This window comes from Rattus norvegicus, chromosome 7 (genome assembly GCF_021556685.1).
Source record: "Rattus norvegicus strain SHRSP/BbbUtx chromosome 7, alternate assembly SHRSP_T2T, whole genome shotgun sequence".
Classification (NCBI taxonomy): domain Eukaryota; kingdom Metazoa; phylum Chordata; class Mammalia; order Rodentia; family Muridae; genus Rattus; species Rattus norvegicus.
Window position 1 is genome coordinate 13,736,231 of NC_141540.1, and position 19,313 is coordinate 13,755,543.

The 19,313-nt window shown below is 56.7% G+C and overlaps 1 protein-coding gene across 6 annotated transcripts; it reads right to left on the reverse strand.

Annotated features, from left to right (window-relative positions):
- Positions 1–162: 162 nt before the first annotated feature.
- Positions 163–18,872, reverse strand: Zfr2 (zinc finger RNA binding protein 2). Of its 6 annotated transcripts, none has more exon segments than NM_001427319.1 (18): positions 163–985; positions 1,484–1,581; positions 2,428–2,539; positions 3,101–3,196; positions 3,286–3,380; positions 3,809–3,947; positions 4,751–4,925; positions 5,331–5,497; positions 5,955–6,087; positions 6,455–6,594; positions 7,201–7,320; positions 8,178–8,323; positions 8,983–9,169; positions 9,732–9,911; positions 11,725–11,921; positions 12,327–12,411; positions 14,176–14,341; positions 18,785–18,864. In NM_001427319.1, coding segments are annotated over 18 exon segments (2,460 nt in total). In that variant the 5' UTR covers positions 18,838–18,864; the 3' UTR covers positions 163–814.
- Positions 18,873–19,313: the final 441 nt, after the last annotated feature.

The window sequence follows — 19,313 nt, forward strand, 5'->3', positions numbered from 1 at the left end:
GGTATGGGATTCAGTAGTGAGGGTCGGCACAGGGGCAGTCACCCGGCTGCTCCCACCCTCGGAGCTCCACCCACACTCACAACGCAGCCTGGGGTGGGTAGGCTGAGGGCTGGAGGGCACAGCCACCCAGAGCCCAGGATAAAGGACATGAAGGCCACACCGCACATGGGCAGATCTACTTTATTCCCCACCCAGGCTTTTGTGGGCTGGCTGGCCTTAGAAAGCCACAGGCAGAATGGAACAGGGTTGAAGCCTAGGGATTACACCAGGGGGTCCAGAGGAGGCAAAGGAGGCCTAAAGGATAGTGCTTTGTCCTCGCCTGTGTCCACGCCCAGTGGTCCACAGGGTGACACGGGGTGGAGTGGGTCATTTACGGAAGGCACTCAGTGACTGGGACTAGGGTTGCACTGTGGGGGTGACAGTGTCCTCACAGCTGGTGTGCAGTAAGGGGGTCTGTGTGAAGGATGTGGTGGGGAATCCCATTCTGCACCCTCTGCTCCTCTACACTCATTCTGTGACCCACAGAATATTCCAGGCCACCCTTCCTGGCATCTCAAGGAAGCGATCCAGATCCCATTGACTTCTTAGGACATCAAGGGAGCTTCACATAGCAACTAGTACCAAGGAGGTCACTGCTATCTGGCTTGGGGGTGGGTAGGTGACAGCCATGGGCATGGGGTCACCTCAGGGGGACCCCCACAGCATCATGAATAAATCTACAGACACAATGACAAAGGCGTCCCACTTCAGGAGCCAGCAGCTGGAGGGACCACACCTGTTCAGGTATGGGATGTGTAGGTTGGTGATAGCTGGTTCAAGGCAGCCCTGCTGTGCCCTGCCGGCCCCTCTTCCTCTCCCTGGCCCCCTCCTGGGTCTGACTAGCCTCCCTCATCCTCTTCCGGGCCCCGAATCTGGTCCGTGGAGGTAAGTGTTCCATGTGCAGGACCTTGTGTATCTGCCGGAAGGCCACAAGACGCAGGGCATGCTGCAGACAACAGGTACCGTCAGGGAGTGCTACCCTAGCTGGACTTCAGGGATCAGACCTGCGTCCCCAGGGACCAGTGGGCTGGGCTGTTTGTTCTGTTGTTACAGTTTCTGGTGCCAGGCATGTGGCCCTGGGGAATGTCACCACTAGCCGGTGGCATGGGCTGGATTGGAGATCTTGGGACCCCACTTTTACTTCCTGGGTAGAGGGACCCCAAATTCCTTGTAAGATACTCAACCCCCATGAAAGTGGCAATGTTTGGTACTTGGGTCTGTGTGGCTGTGCACTTCTTTTGAGACTGGTGTTCATGTAGCCAAGGCTAGCCTCAAACACTCTCAATAGTCAAAGATAGCCTTCTGCCTCCACCTGTACTGCTAGATGGAGCCAGGGCTCTGTGTGGCTATGACAAGCAAGTGCTGTGGTCTCATGTGACCCAGGCCAGTCATTGTCGCCTGTGGGAGTTCCTTACTCCCAGCATGTGAGGGGGGACCCACGCACCTGTGCACTGGCTGTCAGGTCTTCTCGCTGCTGTGGGGTCATGGGCTCCAGGGCATCCTGTGGTCCTTTCTCACAAGGGTCCTGTAGCCCTGGGCCATCTGAGCCAGGAGAGGGTGGACACCCTTATGAGAGACTAGTGGGCCATGGTGGGTCACTGTGCTGTGTCTGTAGCACGCGGGGCCATGGGCCGCATCAGGCAAGGTCTAGTCTTGGCAACACAGTGGGCTTTACATGGGTCCTCTGTGGTGCCTCTGTATCTGTGCCTGTGGTGTGCCCCAGCCTATGTAGGTACACAGAAGGCCCATGTGTCAGGCCTGACCCTAGACCCTCTTTTTCCACTCAGAATCCAGGAGCTCTTGGGAACTACTTCCTTCTAGAGCCCATTCCTGCCCCCTCGGGGGACGGCACTGTGCTGGTTTCTGTTCCTCAAACTCCTTATGTGGCAGAGGCTGGCCCTGAACTCCTGAACCTCCTCTCCTTGCCTCCCTAGTGCTGGGGTGGCAGGTGTGTGCCACAAGGCCCAGATTGTGCAGTGCTAGCGTTGGGACCCAGGGGCTTTGGGCACTCTAGACAGTGCTCTGCCCTCTGAGCCACAGCCCAGCCCCATACTGTGGCTCTGTAGTCACAGCAGAGTCCTGTGGCTTCCCTAGAACTTCAGTCATGGTTCTGGGGCACTTGGGCTAGGCAGGCACCAGGTACACCGGCCACAGCACACGATGCAGCCAGGAGTGTAGCCTGTGGTGGTGGCATGGGGCAGCTCTGGTTTGGTAATGAAACAGATTCCTGCCTCTGTTCCTAGAGGGCAGCAGCATGCCTCTGTGCTTTGGACTGTAGGCTAGGGACAGGCTCCCCGTGTGAGGTGACCTTTTCTTCTCGGGCACGCATGCGGATGCCCATGGCTTCTGCTGCCCATGCCCTATCCCATCTCCTGCTCCATCACTGACCTGTCAGGAGCGCGCCCGTGGCCACGTACTCCAGCACCCGACGCATGGCATCCCCTGGGCTCAGGGGCCGGGGTGCACTGCTCAGAACCTTCTCCACCAGCAGCTCCATGGCCTGAAGGGAACATGGAGGTGGCAACCACATGCAGGGACGTGCTGTGGCTTAGGCAGAGGCAGGACTGATAAACAAGGCCATGCTGGGGTGAGTGTGTGTGGCTAGACAGGTTCAGAGTGCTATGACACGGACTGTTAACGTCCTAGGGATGTCCTCTGCAGTGCAGCCAGCACAGGGGACACCCCGGGGTCCTCTTCCTGATGTTGGTAGGTCAGTGTGATGAGAGCCTGTACCCTTGGGACGTCTGCATAGGGTCTGGGATTCACCTCCCAGCTTGGCTTTTTTTTTTTTTTTTTTTTCCCCAGAGCTGGGGACCGAACCCAGGGCCTTGCGCTTGCTACTACTGAGCTAAATCCCCAACCCCCCCAGCTTGGGGTTTAAGGTGGCAGGCAACCATGACAGTGACCCAAGGGGCCTGGTAACACCCACCCACTCTGGGATGGGTGGGTGCCGAGTAGGTGGCTGAACCCTACTTGTGCTTCCCCACCTGTGCCTCCCCACCTGTGCTTCCCCACCTGTGCCTCCCCACCTGTGCTTCCTCACCAACCCCTGCAGCCTTACCCAGGCCGGCAGGGCCCCCCAGGGGGGCAGGCAGCGGCACAGATCCCTCAGAACTCGGATAACAATCACACATGGCTGCAGGCCGCTGGCTCGAGCCTTGGGGAGGAGACACACTGTTGTTCAGGGGAACTCTGGGGCAGACTGTGGCTGGTGACTGTCCCCACTGCAGCCCACTGTGACCTGACCTGGAACCACTTTGCATGGCGGAGGGCTGCCAGGGTCTCGAGGCACCTCTCCCGGTCCAGGATGTCCTCTGGGTCAGACAGAGAGTCTTGCAGTTCTAGAAGGGATGGAGCCCAAGTCCTTTCTGCTGAGCCCCAGCCCCACAGGGTGGCTGTGCTCAGACCGTCTGTCCTGACTGAGAAAAGGTCTCCCTCTGCACTGCACCCTGGCCTCTAACTCATAGTCCCCTACCCCCACCCCAGTGCTGGAATTACAGGCTGGTGCCACACCCAGCACCTAGAGCATTCCTAAGTGAGCGATGGCACTGTAGATCTCAGAGACCCTGTCCCTAACCTCCACAAGCTGAGCTGTGGTTCAGTGGGAGGAGACCTTCCAGGCTTGTGCGAAGGCCCTGAGACACCAGCCCCAGCTCCACTGTGTGACCCCGTGTGACCCTCAGGTACCATGACTACCAAAGCCTTTTTGCCCAGAACAGAGTGAGCCTGCTGTGCCTTGCAGGCTCAGGGCAGGGAGTTGGGGGTGTACCTTGTTTTACGGAAGGGTCTTCCCGCATCAGAGGTGAGGTGGCAGACACGGTGACCTTCACCCCAGGCTCCACACAGGCCGAGATAACAATGTTGGCGTCATGGTCAGATGAGACCTCGTACTTGTCCTCTGCCACTATCTGGGTATAAACATGAAAAGAAGCTACCAGATTCCAGCTGAGCCTCTAGTGCACATGAGCAGGGGGCAACTGGCTCGTGTACCCATCTCTCCACCCTCATGTGCCTGCTGCCAGTGTTCCAGACCCTGCATCAGGGACCTCTGTGTAACCTAAGGCCCACCAGAGGAGCATATATATGGCAATGCTGAGGAGCCTCCATATGTAAAGAGCATCTATTGTTCAATAAGATGTGACTTGATAGAAAAACAACTGGTCATGAACAAAATATCAGACAGAAAAGGAAAAATAAATGGCCCTTTGCACAAATCAATCACCTCTGTGTCAGAGACAAGGAAATAAAAACTGTCAAGCTGCCACTGACACCTGTGAGTACAAAGTCTAGGGTGTGTGTGTGTGTGTGTGTGCAAGCTCACGTGCACTGGTATTGAGAACAGATCCCAGAGCCCTACACATGAGAGTGCTCACTACTGAGCTACAGCACCACTGGCCCTGGCCAGAACTTGTCATTCTCCTGTCTCAGTTCCAGAAGGACGGGTGCACACCCGATCCCTTTCTTTTGTGTGTGCCAGAGACTGAAGTCAGACTGTTTCTCAATGGCTTCCCACAGGCGCCCCAGCTCCCTGCTTGGCCAGGCTGCCTCAGGACTCCTGCTCCCAAGTGCTGGGATTTCAGGCGTGCACCGCCACACCTGGCCTTCTCAGACTCAGATCACAGTGCTTCTGTGGGAGGTGACAAGCCACCTCCTCGCCCCACAGGCCTCTCTGTCCCCTGTGACGGCAGACTCTGTCTGGCCTTGTGCTTACAGACAGCTCTCGGGGCAGCTCCTGCTTGATCCTCTGCAGCAGGGAGTGCGTAGGCTTCTTGGAGCACAGCAAGGTCAGCTGTACACTGTGGTCCCCGCGAAGGACCAGGCCCTTGGCCAGAATGCCAACCCGCACCACTCCCTTGAGCATCCTCGGTGGTGGGGACACCAGGGTACTGTGGGGACAAAGAGGCAGGAGTGTGTCAGGAGGGAGGGTGCTGCACGGACGTGGCCCTTCTACAGGGGAAACACATTGCTGCCACCCCCCCAGCAGCCCACACAAGCAGGCCAGGCTACCCACAATCTATCTGTCTGCCATCCAGCTATCTATGTTATTGACCTATCTACCTGTGGATCTATCCATTTACCTACCTATCTATATCTGAAACAAGGGCTTACTGTCCATCCCAGGCTACTCTCACACTCACAGCAATCCTCCTGTTTCAGCTTCCTGAGTCCTGGAATTACCAAGCCCAACACACAGGGAAGCAGGGTAAGAGGGACTTTCTCTGTCACAGGCCTGGCAAGGGGACTTGAGACAAAGGGGTAGGACAGGACTTTAACCCGTGGCACTCACTAACCCTTGCTGGCTGCTCTCCTCGGCCAGCGTGTCCGACACCAGTCTGAGGGCTCGCTCTGTGTGGGACACGGCTGTCTGGATAGCCTGGAGCTCCTCCTCCGTGGGGTAGATGGAAGCGTGTTTATACATGACATGACGGTCATCGCTGCTCTCTGGCCGCCGCCCTGACTGTGAGGAGAGCTACCCTCATCAGGGGTGGGCTGGGGACAAGACATCCAGCCCTGGCAGCAATTCTGAGATTGTCGGAGGGCCAGGTAGGCCCCAGGGGGCCATGGTGGGTGGCCATTGACTGGGCAGCTCCCACGGGGGAACACAGGTGCAAGGGACTTGGGTCTGGGTGGGTGGCTCTCCTCCAGCAACATTCTTCCAAGGCCAGAGGCTAAGAGCCACACAAGGCATGTCCTCCTCAAACCTTAGGTCCCTGCTCAGCCTATGAGGACAGACACTTCTGGAAGGCTGGGGGAGCCACCGTGTGGGACAGACATGCATGTGACCCAAGGCTCCAAAGGTCTGACGTGCCACACTGGACCCACAGCACTGTGTAGTCTTCAGGGTCCTGTGCCCTCTGAGGGGCTCCCAAGGCCTGGTGGGGAGTAAGTGTCCTACATGTCACAGCAGTACCCACCTGGCGCCGGGGGCTGGCCATCCCTGGTCTGGTAGTGGGAGCTGGCAATGCCCAGGTGGGTGACCCGGGCAGCTGCTCCTCCACCTGGGGCTGTGGAGGCTCCTCTGGCTGCCTGCTGTGTTCTTCTTGCTGCCTGTGGGGCCAGACGGGGACACAGGGCTGTGGTCGCCAGAGGCCTGAGCCAGCCCAACAGACAGTCAAGCTCCAGGGCTCAGGGAGAGTCTGAAGGGTGAGGCGGGAGGAGTTGCAAAGACTCCAGACCTCAGGGGACATAGGGCCATCAGAACTCAGGGGACATGGGGCCATCAGAGCTCAGGGGACATGGGGCCATCAGAGGTCAGAGTTCATGGGGCCATCAGAGGTCAGAGTTCATGGGGACATCAGAGATCAGGGGACATGGGAGCATTAGAGGTCAGGGGTCATGGGGGAACATTTGAGAGGGTTTGGAATATCCGATGTTGAAGGACTGTAGGGAGGCCAAGAGGGGACGCCATGGTCACCTCAGCTCAGAGTTCCAGCGCTGTGCATCCTCCAGCCGTGCCTGTGTCTGCTGCCGCTGCCTCTGCAGCCGCTTGGCCAGCACCCTCTGCATGGGGCCACTGGGCCGGGTGGCCACTGGAAGTGTAGGGTCAACTTTCTTCTGCAAAGGTAAAGCCAGACAGATGGTGACCCTGGAGAGGACAGGTGGGCGGCCATCCGGTGGGCACAGAGAAGTCCCAACTAACAACCGCTGTTCTTAACAGATTCACCACGGCGCCGGTAGGGGAAGCAGGCTGCACACAGCCCACAGCAGCCAAAACGGGGCACTCTGGGAAGATGTCCTACCCAGGTTCTAGAGGTGGCTTTCCATGACCAAGACTGCTTGGGTTACTTGTGGGCCACTCCTGTTCCCTCAGTGTGTGGCTGGCCCAAGCACCAGGCGGGGTCATGAGTGCCCAGTTCAGCCCACTTCTGGGAACTAAAGTCACTCAGCCAAGCACAAAGCAAGTGGGGCTCCAGGGTGCGCATGACTTTGTGCATCTGCAGGGTCCCTGACAGCATGGGAAACTCCTTCCAGTGAGTAGCAAAGCTACGAAAGTGTCCGCCTGCCTGCCCACCTATCTCCATACACACTCCCCACACCCTCACCTATCCATGCACCCCCTCTCTACCCTTCTCACCTCTTTCTTCCTGTTCCTCTCCTCACCAGCCACCTTCCCCTACCCCGTAGCCCTGGCTGGCCTCTTGTGCCCCTTGTCGGACACACCCTGTACTGCAGCCGGTGCCGGCGTCCCGTCAGGTGCATGTCTCTGGCATTCCTATCATTGAAGCTGCATTCGCAGAGCTTGCATCGGAAGCGGATCACCTTCCCCTCCTCGCTGCACACCTGGAACAGAACACAGCTCAGCTTCCCACCCGCCAGCCCTGATGCCCTGGCAGAGGATGGTGGGTACCAACTCAGCCAGGACACTGAGCCCCCCATGGGGCTGGGAGGGGTGTGTCATCCCAGAGGAGCGGCTTTGAAAGCCCAGGGGGTGTCCCTGACCTATCCCTTCATCCCGTCAAACTCGCCCTAGGGTGAAAGGGCCACCTGACACCGCGTGGGCTACCAGGTCCTCTCTTTGTCCCCATGACCATGTAGCAGGCCACCGCAGCTGGCTCTAGCTGGTGAGCGCCTCACTGGACAAAGTGCATGGAACGGAAATGCAAAGCTAGAACGTGCCACCCATCGCCTACACACACCCGCACAGGGGACATCTGCACACACTGGCAGGAGCGACACCCGGTGTTGCTGGAGCAGTAGCTACGGAGTCAGCGTGTGAGAGGCAACGCCCTACCCTGGGCGTTTGTGCAGTAGTCGGCCACACGGGTGCGGGCACTGTACTGCCCAAGGCCCTTCGGGATGGCATTCATAAACTAGGACTTTAGGGTGGAGGGGACAGGTTGGTTCTCCCAGGCAAAGCTGGCCAAGGCATGAAGTCATCTGAGGTGGACCGAGCTTAGCTCTCTGCTGCCTGGGACTGGAACAGTGGGCTCTCAGGCCTCAGGGCCGGACAGGAGGGTCTTGACGCCCTGCGTGAGCTTCCCACTCTCTGGTCCTGCTTCCCTTCCCGCTCCTTGTGTGGAAGGCCGACCTGCTGAAGGGCTACTATGGCAACTTCCTTCTCAGAACCACAGCGGGCCAAAGCTGAGCAGACCGTTGGAGCTCTGTCACCAAGACTCAGGGTCCCAGCAGCTGCTCACCTGCTCGACGTACTCTGTGCCTACTGGCTCCGTGTCTCCCGAGATCCCCGAAGCTTCCCCGGAGCCTCCCCTGGTGGCCTCTGCCTTGCAGTGTGATGGCCGCCTGTCTCCAGGCCAGCTGTGCACTGTCTGTAGCTCAGGTGACCCTGCCAGAAACCAGGGTCGGCTGCAACCTCAGGCCTGCCCCATCCCTTCCCTACACACCACAGGACTCTAAACCAGAGGGGTAGCTGGCCGTTCCCTCTTGTGGAAACTACCATGGGCCACCACATGGAATCCTGCAGCCACAGAAGGGCAGGCCATGCTATCACGCAAGCTGAGAGCAAAGGCCACTGCCTAGCTGAGGCGGATGGGTCACCTCGAGGGAACGCCAAAGGACAGCGGCCTTCCGTTCAAACTAAGTTTTCATAAGACTGGTGGCACACACTTGGAATCCTGGGCTCAGAAGGATAAGGCAGGAGGATCACCAGTTCCAGTTCACCATGGGTTACATAGTGAGACCCTGTCTCAAAAACCAAGAGCTGGCAGGGTACGGTGGGCACACCTTCAATCCCAGACCTTGGGAGGCATGGATAGATGGGTCTCTGAGTTTGAGGCTAGCCTGGTCTATGGAGTGAGTTCCAGGATAGCCAGGACTACACAGAGCAATCCTGTCTTAAAAAGAAAAAAACAAAAACAAGAAACCACTCCTAAAAATCCAAAAGCTGGGGACGGGCTCGGGGGCAGAGTTCCTGCCTGATTTCCCCCGGTGAGGGGTGCTGATACAGTCATCTGTCCACATGTACAGAGCTGTAGAGACCTGTACCCTTGCGTGAGGCTGCTGGTCCCTTGGCTGGTGCTGGCCGGCCTTGGGTGTGTGAGCTGTGACGGGCATGAGCTTCATGCTTGACTGAGGTCTCAGGGGTGCTGTCCGAACCTCGGGTGTAGGTGACACTCCGTGGTGTGGGCTCAGAGGGAATGGGCTTCCCTAGCCTGGTGTGCAACTTGAAGACCTGCAATGGACCCCACAGCATGTTTGGGAAACAAACAGTGCACTTCACACTGAACAGGCTGCTGGAGAGAATGGTGGTGTGCCCTGGTTTCTATACTGTGTAGAAACCTCCCCCTTAAAAACATGTCCTGGAGCCACCTCCTGCCTGCGGCCCCATTTCTCAGACTTGACACCTCCTCTCTCTCTCTCTCCAGCACTCACACCAATGTTGCCTATGGCAGCTGTCTCTCCGGTTCCCAACCCATAGCCTGCTGTAACCTGTGCACGAATGAGTGGTTTGGGAGACCCCGGCGTGTTCTCTCTCTCTCTCTCTCTCATGCACACACACACACACACACACACACACACACACACACACACACACACACGTGCACTCCTGGCTGCAGCCCATACTCTGGCCACAGGGCCATCACCTGAGGTCACCTCTGTCTCCAGCCACATCAGAGAATATTCAGTCACAGTCAACATGGCCCCCTCATCGTGGTGTCCTCAGCCACCCCACACCCACCTTGCACCTGCTCAGAGCTGGTGGGAAACTGATTGCTGGCCCGGGACACTCATACCTTCTGGTGCCTGGCTCCCCTCATGTGGGCAGCGTAGGCGTCCGCCCCCGTGCAGGACACAGCACACAGGCCACAGTGAAGGCTCTGGGATCCTCTAGGACCTCCACTGGGCTGCGTGCGGGTCCTCTGAGCTGCCTGCTTCTTCCGGTGCTTCTGCCCTTCCAGGTGGTCCCGATAGGTCTGCAACAAAGAGTGGAAGGCCTGAGGGGTGGCCCTTACCGGAACCCACACAGAGGGTCCCTGGCTTCCTCCACCACTTGTGCCCTAAGTTAGAAGAGTCAGGGCCTATGGGACGCATGGATGTCTCTTTAAACTCTAGACGGGATTTTCAACGAAACACTCACCAAGGGTCCTGAGTATATTGTATGGGAGCAGGGGGCTGCCCCCAAGCAAAACCTGGCCTTTCCAGGCTGAAGTTCAGGGACAAAGGTCTGAGTTCTGTTCCCAGGACCTTAGGAGCTGCCCTCTGAGGAGGAGGAGGAGGAAGAGGAGGAAGAGGAGGAGGAGGAAGAGGAGGAAGAGGAGGAGGAGGAGGTTGAGGCAGGAGCATTAGGAGTTTAAGGTCATCCTCAGCTACATAGTGAGCTCAAGACCAGCCTGGGCTACAGGAGACCAGCCTGGGCTACAGGAGACAGTCCTTAAAACACAGCCGGCTCGGGGTTGGGGATTTAGCTCAGTGGTAGAGCGCTTGCCTAGCAAGCACAAGGCCATGGGTTCCGTCCCCAGCTCTGAAAAAAAGAAAAGAAAAAAAACAACAAAAAAACAAAACAAAACAAAAAAAACCCACAGCCGGCTCAGCAAGGCAGTACACACCTTTAATCCCAATGCTTGGGAAGCAGAGGCAAGCAGATCTCTGAGTTCGAGGCCAGCCTGGTCTACAAAGCAAGCTACAGGAGAGCCAGGGCTACACAGAGAGACCTTGTCACCAAACAAACAAACAAATAACCCAAGGTGACAACAAAACGGGTTGGAAAATTGGCTCAGTGTTAAGAACAAAATTGGAGGGTATCCGCCGCCCTCTTGTGGTCTCTATGGACAAGGTGCGCATGTGCTGCATGGACTTAGACGTAGTCAAAACACTCATACACAGACAATAACATAATTTTTAAAAAAGAGAGCAACAGATGTGATACACTTGCATGTGATTTCACAGGGATCTTCCACATGGGGGCTCTGCAGATGAGAAACCCACAAACCATACCACATCCAGGCTTCAGGGCCCACAGAGCCAGGTCACTGGCCCATGTCAGAGAGAAAAGGCTCCGTTCTTAGAATTGGGAAAGCTAGGCCAGCCATGGCCAAACAGCCTAGGCGCGGCTAGAGGACTGAAGGCGGCCCAGAAACAAAACGACCGGCTGGGGCGTTGATGGGCGGGGCGGGGCTAGGGGGACGGGGGATGGGGGGATTAAAATTAAGAGGGTGATGAGTTAGGAGGATTGCATGCTCAAGGCCAGCTTTGGCTACAGAGCGAGAGTGCAACACTCTCGATTTCAAACCAGTGTGTGCACGCGCGCGTGTCTGTGTGCGTTCATCTGTGTATGGATCTCTGTGTTTATGTCTCTGTGTTGTGTGATGGATGTATGTGTGTGCGCGCGGGGGCGGACTGTGACCTCAAGGATGTCTGGAAAGCAGCCTATGATTCTGACAGGCTATTTCTCTGCTTTCTTTTCCACCCCATTCTCCATACATTTAAATATAATTTTCTGTGTGGGGTGTGTTGCTTGTATGTGTCTGTGCCTGCCTGCCTGAGGTGGCCAGCAGAGGGCGCCGTGGTTACAGGGTACAGGACCTCGCCACGTGGGCCTGGGAGCCAAACCCTGGTCCTGCAGAGGAACTGTGACAGGCTCACGGAGCCCAGATTGACCTCACACTCATCACGTAACCAAGGATGGCCTGAATTCCCCATCCCCCTGCCTCCACTGCGGTGTGGCACATCTGCCACTATAGTTTTTGATAGAGGGTGACACTGAGCCATCCAGTTGCCGGTCCTGACCTGCGGCCCCGCGCAGCTGACCCTGCAAACTTCGCAGTAGTGCATGGAGGGCGGCCTGGGGCCCGCCTTGGGCTTCGGCAGCCTGTCCAGGAACGGCAGCGCGTCGCTGGTAAAGGTGGGGTCCCAGGGTCCTAGGACCGGGCCACCCCACGAGTCCGGCGACACCGAGTCCGAGTCGGGGCTGCGGGAGCTTGGTCCTAGGAAGGAGAGACAGGAGGAGGTGCAGACGCAGCCAGGCTACCCCTGGCAGCAGATCCACAGCGTGTTTAACCGCACTGCAGCCCAGGCTGGACCCGGGTGACTTGGGTGGCTGTAGCACCAGGACAAATCTCAGGCTGGCGCATCAGCCTCCCTGTGTGGGTCCAGCTTCCTGCAATGTCTGCAGCTCAGCTGGCCGGATCTCAAGGACATTTTAGATCTGGGACTACAGCTGGCAAAATGGCTCCACAGATAAAAGTGCTTGCCTCCAAGCCCGATGTCCTCCCGAGCGCAGGCCTGTCCTGTATGCCCCAGGCCGAGTTGTGTGGAGCCCCTTGTGTTGTCTACACAACCCTCCGACCAGACCGTGCTCCCCAGCCCCTCAGAGAATCCCCACAGCCCACCTGGCCGGGAGAGCGACCTGGCTGGCCGCTCCCGTGAGTCTGTGCGGCTCTTGGTCGCCTTCTCTCGGCAGCTGTGACCATCCTCCTGGAGGACACAGAGAGAGAAGCAGCTCAGGGAGGTATGTGGGACGCTCGGGGTGGGGGACAGTGAGGTGGGACGCTAAGGGGGCAGTATGGTGGGAACCACCGGAGGCAGTGCACAGCCAGCTGCCCCCAGGATTGGACCCTGCTCATCCAAAGCCATGTTTGATGAGACAGGCTGTCATAGACCAGGCTGACCTCGAACTCTCCAGTTAGCCAAGGATGATGATGTGACTCCCCAGTCTTTACCTCTGGGGTGCTAGGGAAGACAGGAGCTGCCCCTAGGCCCCGCTTATGTAGTGCTGGGGGACAGAACCAATAGCTTCGTGTGTGCTGGGTGAGTGTGATGCCCAGTGAGTTACATTCCCAGCCATTAAAAAAAATTACAGTTTATTAATTTACTGTGTGTACATATGTGCACGTGTGAGCATGGGGAGGGGCATGTGCCAGAGCATGCATGTGGAAATCAGAGGACAGTTTGTGGGTAATCAGTTCACTTTCCACCATGTGGGTCCCGGGGATCAAACGCAGGCCATCAAATTTAGCAGCCAGTGAGTGCCTTTGCCTACTGGCCACCCACCAGCTCCCTCCCTCCCACCCTCCCTCCCTTCCTTTCTTTCTTTCATTTTTTTTTTTTTTTCTAGTCAGGGTCTGTGTAGCCCTGGCTGTCCTGGAACTTACTCTGTAGATGAGGCTGCCCTCACAGAGACCCGCCTGCCTCTGCCTCCCAGTGCTGGGATTAGAGGTGTGCCTCCACACCAGCCTGTAGTTTGGCTTCTTTGAGGCAATATTGCCACACCCAGGATCACCCCACCCCCTGCACAGACGATGATCCTGCACCATGCAATGGATCTGACACTTTGTGACAGTGACACAGGAATGGAAAAGAAATCAGGAAAAGAATGGCTCACGAGGTGCAGGTGGCCCCACCACGAGGGTGAGCCACCTCCCTGTCCCTGGACCTATTCACTCTGCTGCCCCTCAGAGATAACCAGAGTCATGGCAGGCCCTCAAATGCCACCAAAGCCCCCGGATGAACAAGAACGCCAGAGCTGCACGGGGGTGTGGAACCTCCTCCTGAGCCCCACCACAACGCTCCTGATGACACCCAACTCTGCCTCAACCACCTGGCTCCTAAAGTCTTCTCGGTATGGAGGGCACAGTCCGGTTCCCCTGAGTGTAGGCATCCCAAGTGTTGGCAGTGAGAGTCAGGGGTGAGAGGTGGGTGGCAGGAGGTGTGGTTGTGGGAGGGAACCCTGAGTTCCAGCACCCGCAGGACAGCTGTCTGGTGGAGGAGACCCCATCAGAGCCAGTGTAGGTTTCTCCCAGGGGCCACTATCAGGCTGGGCCACAGTTCTGTACACATTGAAGCCCCCAGATCTCTCTGGGCTCCTTGGGGGCTATCAGTGTGGTGCTCCTGTCACTCCAGAGTATGTCTTGTCCCTAGAAATACAACTATAACATAGCTGAGAGCCAGGGGCATCATGCATGGCCCCACCCAACACTCCCACATTCCCTGGAGGTACTAGGGGCTTGGAGATGGCCAGTGGTTACAGTGGCAGTTGCTCTCACAGAGGACCTAAGTTTGATTTCCAGCCCCCACCCAGTGGCTCACAACTGTCTGAACCCCAACTCTGGGCCATCTGATGCCCCTTTCTGGCCTCCATGGGCACTATACACATGTGGTGCAGACACATATGAACACAACACACTCATACATGTAAAAAAATTAAATAAAAGTTCATTGTATGGGATGATGCTGTAGTACCTGGTGGGTGGATGCTGTGGTAGGCACAGGACCCCGGGACCGGCTGTTGGATGTGGGGCCCTGGCTGGGGTGGGGCTGGGAGCAGCTGTACCCCACTGTGACTCCTCCTCTAGGTGCAGGCGGCTGGCTGGTAGGTGCCAGGGCCAGGCTGACAGTGCTCTTCATCCTGGGGGTAGACGGCACAGTGTAGCTGGCCCCAGTGGCTGGGAGGGAGAGAGTGGAGGAGGGCTGGGTGTCCTCAGTATGTGACTCCCAGAGCAGGTTCTTGGCCAGGCCAGCCCCTCACTTGCTACGGGGCCAGCGCAGAATCACTGTCCTAACTGTATGAGCACTAACTAGGTGATCTGGTCAGCAAGCCCCGGGTCCTCTTGTGTTGGTCCCTCCAGCATCCGGGGCATAGGTGTGTGTCACCATCACGATATTTTATGTGGATGCTGGGGGTTCGAACCTGGGTCTTCACACTGATGCACCGCGAACTTACACCAACTGCAGTGTTGTCTCTCCGGTATGGCTTGATATCCAGTCACAGCCCGAGAAACCCAAGCAGTTGAGGGCACTTGCAACCAACCGGGTGTGGGCTGCCTGTTACCCCAGGGATATTTCTATTTTGTGAATGTGGCTGATTTGCTGGCATCGTTTGTGTGACTGGTGCTGAGGCCAGCAGAGGGCTCCAGGCTCTGAAGCCAGAGACAGTGAATCACCCCTGCCCTGCACCCTCCACAAGTGGGGCCCTGCCCTAACCCCAACCATCTCTCCAGACACTCATTTTAGGCAGGGTCCCACTACTGCCCCGATTGCTGGGAAGATGGCACCAACAGCCACCAGTTATAGCTGTCTGTGCCACGGAATCCCTCGGGGAGGCTAGGGATGTGATTCTGTTTGAGGGTTCTCGTGGCGCTAAGAACCCGACCCAAACCCACACGCATGCTCAGTACTACCTACTGGGAGTGGCCTCGGCGGCAGCTTAGTAAACCCCTGGCTACCAGAAACCTATCGGAGAATCTAGGTGGGAGCAGGAGACGTCAAAGCTGTGTGACACTGTGAGATCCCTATGTCTGTGAAAACTGGCATCACAGCTGAGGGTTCCCAGGCATTTGTCCACGGGGATCCTGAGAGATACACCATGGCGAGCACATCCAGACCTCAAAAACTGGACCTAAATCAGAAGCTGCCAGAGGGGTGCCAGGCGGAACCTGGAAGGCTGGGCTGCCGCATGATGGGGTTGTGGTCTTGGTGACGGGCAGAGGCCTCTGGAGCGGCTCCAAGGGACAGGAAGCGGACACGTTTCCCTGAGTAGCTTTGTGTCAAGTCAACCCAGGCTAAAGTCATCACAAAGGGAGCCTCAATTGAGAAAAGGTTTCCATGAGATCAGGCTGTATGCAGACTGGTAAGGCATTTTCATAACTAGTGTTTAATGGGGGAGGGCTCAACCCATTGTGGCTGGCGCTATCCCTGGGCTGGTGATCTTGAGTTCTATAAGCAGGCTGAGCAAGCCATGCAGCCAGCGCAAGCCAGTAAGCAGCACCCTCCACAGCCTCTGCCTCAGCTCCTGCCTGTTTTCAACAGGGGCAGTGGTGTGAAACCATGCTGAGCTGAGCTGAGCTGACCATTTTGCGCCCTAACTTCTTTTGGCCATGGGGCTTCACCATGGCGATAGTAACCCGTCTAAGACAGACTGGTGCCAGGCTCGTGAGGATTCAATGAGACAGACATCACCATGTTCTATGGAGGACTGAGAAGCCATAGAGCACTCCCAGCTTAGTGAGCCGTAGAGAGAATTAGCGGGATGCTCTCCCACAGGATGCAGGGTGCCTGGTGGAAGCCAGGTCTGTGAGGTTCAGAGGGAGTGAAGATTGCATGGGGGCCATATGCAATTCTGAACTAAGGGTCTGTGGTTCTGGTCAGCTAGAGAAGAAATGAGAAGAAGGCTTCTGGGAAGTGCTTCCTGAGAGCCAGCACATAGCTGTGTTCCAAAGGTAGCCAAGGCTGTACCTGGGGCTGGCAGCTGAACTTAGTCAGGGTCACCCCGGTGGCCCTGGATTTGAAGGCATGAATGGGTCATGGAGAGCAGCTGAGACTTGGCACCGTGAGAGGCCAGGAAAGGCCACTGGTCAAAGTGCAGCCTCGGTGGCAGTTGGCGGCCATGGAATGAAGGGGTCATGTGGAGAAGTTAAGGGATCCTATGAGAGACTCTGGGCGACAGTGCAGCCCCGTTACACACAGAAACCATAGTGTTTGGGAGATACCAGTCCCATGGGACGACCACCAAGACTAGCAGCAATGGTGGTGGAGTGGAGTCAGGCAGAGCTTAGAAGACAAGGTGAGTGTGCTACAGGGGCCGGAGCCCCAGAGGATCCCACAGGATCCCAGATGTGGGATTCTGAGTTGTCTACATTGCTGGGATTGCTTCGGCCTTGCTCCACTTTTTTTTTTCTTTTTTCTTTTTTTTCCGGAGCTGGGGACCAAACCCAGGACCTTGCACTTGCTAGGCAAACACTCTACCACTGAGCTAAATCCCCAACCCCCCTTGCTCCACTTTTGACCATGTCTTGGTTCTTGGAATAAGAAAATATTTACTTTAAAAATACATATTGAAAAAAAGAAAAAATAAAATAAAAATACATATTTATTTGATTTTTTACAGGAGCCTACAGTTGAGAGACTTGGAAATTTTGAAGAGATTTTGGAGTTTTACAGAGATTTTTTTTTTTTTTTTTTTTTACTTTTTGTGTGTAGTTTCTTTGCCTACATGTCTGTCTGTGCACCGCATGTGTGCCTGGTGCCTGCAGAGGCCAGAAGGGGGTGTTGGGTCCCTTGGAGTCACAGATGGTTGTGAGCAGTCAGGGGGGTGCTGGGTATCGAACCCAGGTCCTCCGAAATGACAACTGGTGCTCTAACCACTGGGCATTGCTCCAGCTCCAAAGAGACCGAATCCTAAACTGATTTGTAGAGAAGTCTGAAGTATGTTTTGTATTGTGGTATTGGTGTTTATTGATGTCTGGTAGACTGAAGTTATTACTAAATAGTGCTGTTACTGGGGTGTCGATTGACAAAGGCCAATTGTGCTGAACGGTTTTATCAACCGGACACAAGCTAAAGTCATCTGAGAGGAGGGAACCCACGTGAGAAAACGTCTCCGTAAGATCTGCGGCAGGCAAACCCGTAGGGTGTTTTCTTTTTTTTCTTTTTCTTTTTTTTTTTTTCTTTTTTTTTCGGAGCTGGGGACCGAACCCAGGGCCTTGCGCTTGCTAGGCAAGCGCTCTACCACTGAGCTAAATCCCCAACCCCAGGGCATTTTCTTAATCAGTGATCAGTGGGGGAGGGCCCAGCCCACTGTGTGGGGCCATCCCTGGGCTGTGGTCCTGGATTCTATAGGAAAGCAGGCTGGGTGAGCCAGTGAGCAGCACCTCCGTCAGGAGCCTCTGTGTCAGCTCCCGCCTCCAGGTTCCTCCCTGCAAGTTCCTGTCCTGGCGATCTGAGAGTTAAACCAACCCTTTCCTCCCCAACTTGCTGTTGATTGGAGTGTTTTCATTCCTTCTTTCTTTCTAACATCTGTATATTTCTGTATGTTGTGCCATGGCAGTGAACTTGCCTGACTCTCAGGCCAGGAACTCTGGTCCCCACAGTGACCCCCTCACCAGCTCTTGGCCCTATGTTATTACTGCAACACCACCCCTAACCAAGACACCTACTGAGGAGGACATGTCCCCAGCTGTCAGTCCCCACTCCTCACACATCCAAACTCCTTTTCCTCACAATTTGGTGCCTTCATTCATTGTCCATTTAGTCTCCTTAACTCACTCAGCCTGGCCTCATACTCACTGTAGCTCAGGCTAGCCTTGAACTCAGACACACACACTGCCTTGCTTCTCTCCTCAGAGATTGAACTGGAGGCCTGTGTCTTTACTGTGTCCAAAGACCAGAGCCTCCCTTCACCCTGCCTGGCTAGGCCCCCCCATCCATTAGACACAGAACCCCAGACCCCATCCCTGTCTGGAGAGTCCCCCATCCGTCAGGGACTAAAACCCCAATTCATCCCCATCTGGAGGGTAACCCATCAGAGGCCAGAACCCCCAATCCATACTCACCTGGAGGGTCCCCCATTCATCAGAAACTACAACCCCCAATTCATATCCATCTGGAGGGTCTCCCATCCATTAGACACCAGAACCCCAGACTCCATCCCCGTCTCGAGGGTCCTCCATCTATTAGATACCAAAACTCCTGACTCCATCCCTGCCTGGAGGACCCCCCCATACATCAGGCACCAGAAATTTCAATTCTATCCATCAGGGACCACGACACCCCACCCTATTCCCGCTTGAAAGGTTCCCCAAGGTCTCAGGTCCTCTCTGAGGTCAGTCCCCTCCTCCAGCTCTGGCCTCCATCCTAGGATCCCAACCTCCCCTCCCAGGTCGGTCCCTCCTAGGCTGGCCCCGTCCCCCTAGGGGTCCCCGCCCCCACCCAGTCTGTCATTCCCCGGACTCCCCGCCCCGCCCTCCCGCGGACCCCAGGGACCGTCGCCCCGCCTCGGGCCCGCCCCGCTCCCCGTGACTCACGACCCAGTCCCGCGGGGTTGGGGCGCCTCGCCGCCCACGGGGCTCGTTACCTGGACGACGGGCTGGCGCCCTGCGCGAGGCCGGAAGAGCTGCTAGCCGCCATGTCCGCGTCCTCCCGGAGCCCACGGGAGTGACGTCAGGGTCCTGCCCCCGACGCACCGCCCCGTGCTCCCTCAAGCCCCACCCCTGTTCCAACTTGCCATCTATAGACCCTGAGAGCCTCAGCCTGGCTCCGTCCACTGACCAAGACCCGCCCCCTGTTCAGGAGGCCTAATTGGTGCCTCTATGATGATGAAGGGACATCTTGGGAAAGTCGGTACCCCACCCCCATCCCCATCCCCAACCCCATCCCCCGGACTGCCATCCTAGGGATCAGGGATCGAACTCCAGTTGTTGGGCTTGGCGGCAAGCCCCATCACCTGTTCATGCACACCGCCACCCTCCTCAAGTCTTCTATGAAGCAAGGCGGAGAACTGGCTGATTCTTAGACAGACAGCTTGGGAATACCAAGGCCGAGAGGGCGGGTGGGTAGCACGTGACCATCCTTGTCCCGGCTTAGGTGTGTGGCCCACATCTTTC

What these genes read in the sequence shown, in the direction of transcription:
- Zfr2 (XM_087557049.1), bottom strand. Translation starts at nt 18,837, where the DNA reads ATGGCGGCTAGCAGCTCTTCCGGCCTCGCGCAGGGCGCCAGCCCGTCG. An exon ending in GCACAGAGTACGTCGAGCAG is followed by an intron (nt 7,321 to 8,177) that starts GTGAGCAGCTGC and finishes GTTCTGTTCCAG; the next exon opens with GTGTGCAGCGAGGAGGGGAA. An exon ending in GGCACCGGCTGCAGTACAGG is followed by an intron (nt 6,595 to 7,200) that starts GTGTGTCCGACA and finishes TTACCTTTGCAG; the next exon opens with AAGAAAGTTGACCCTACACT.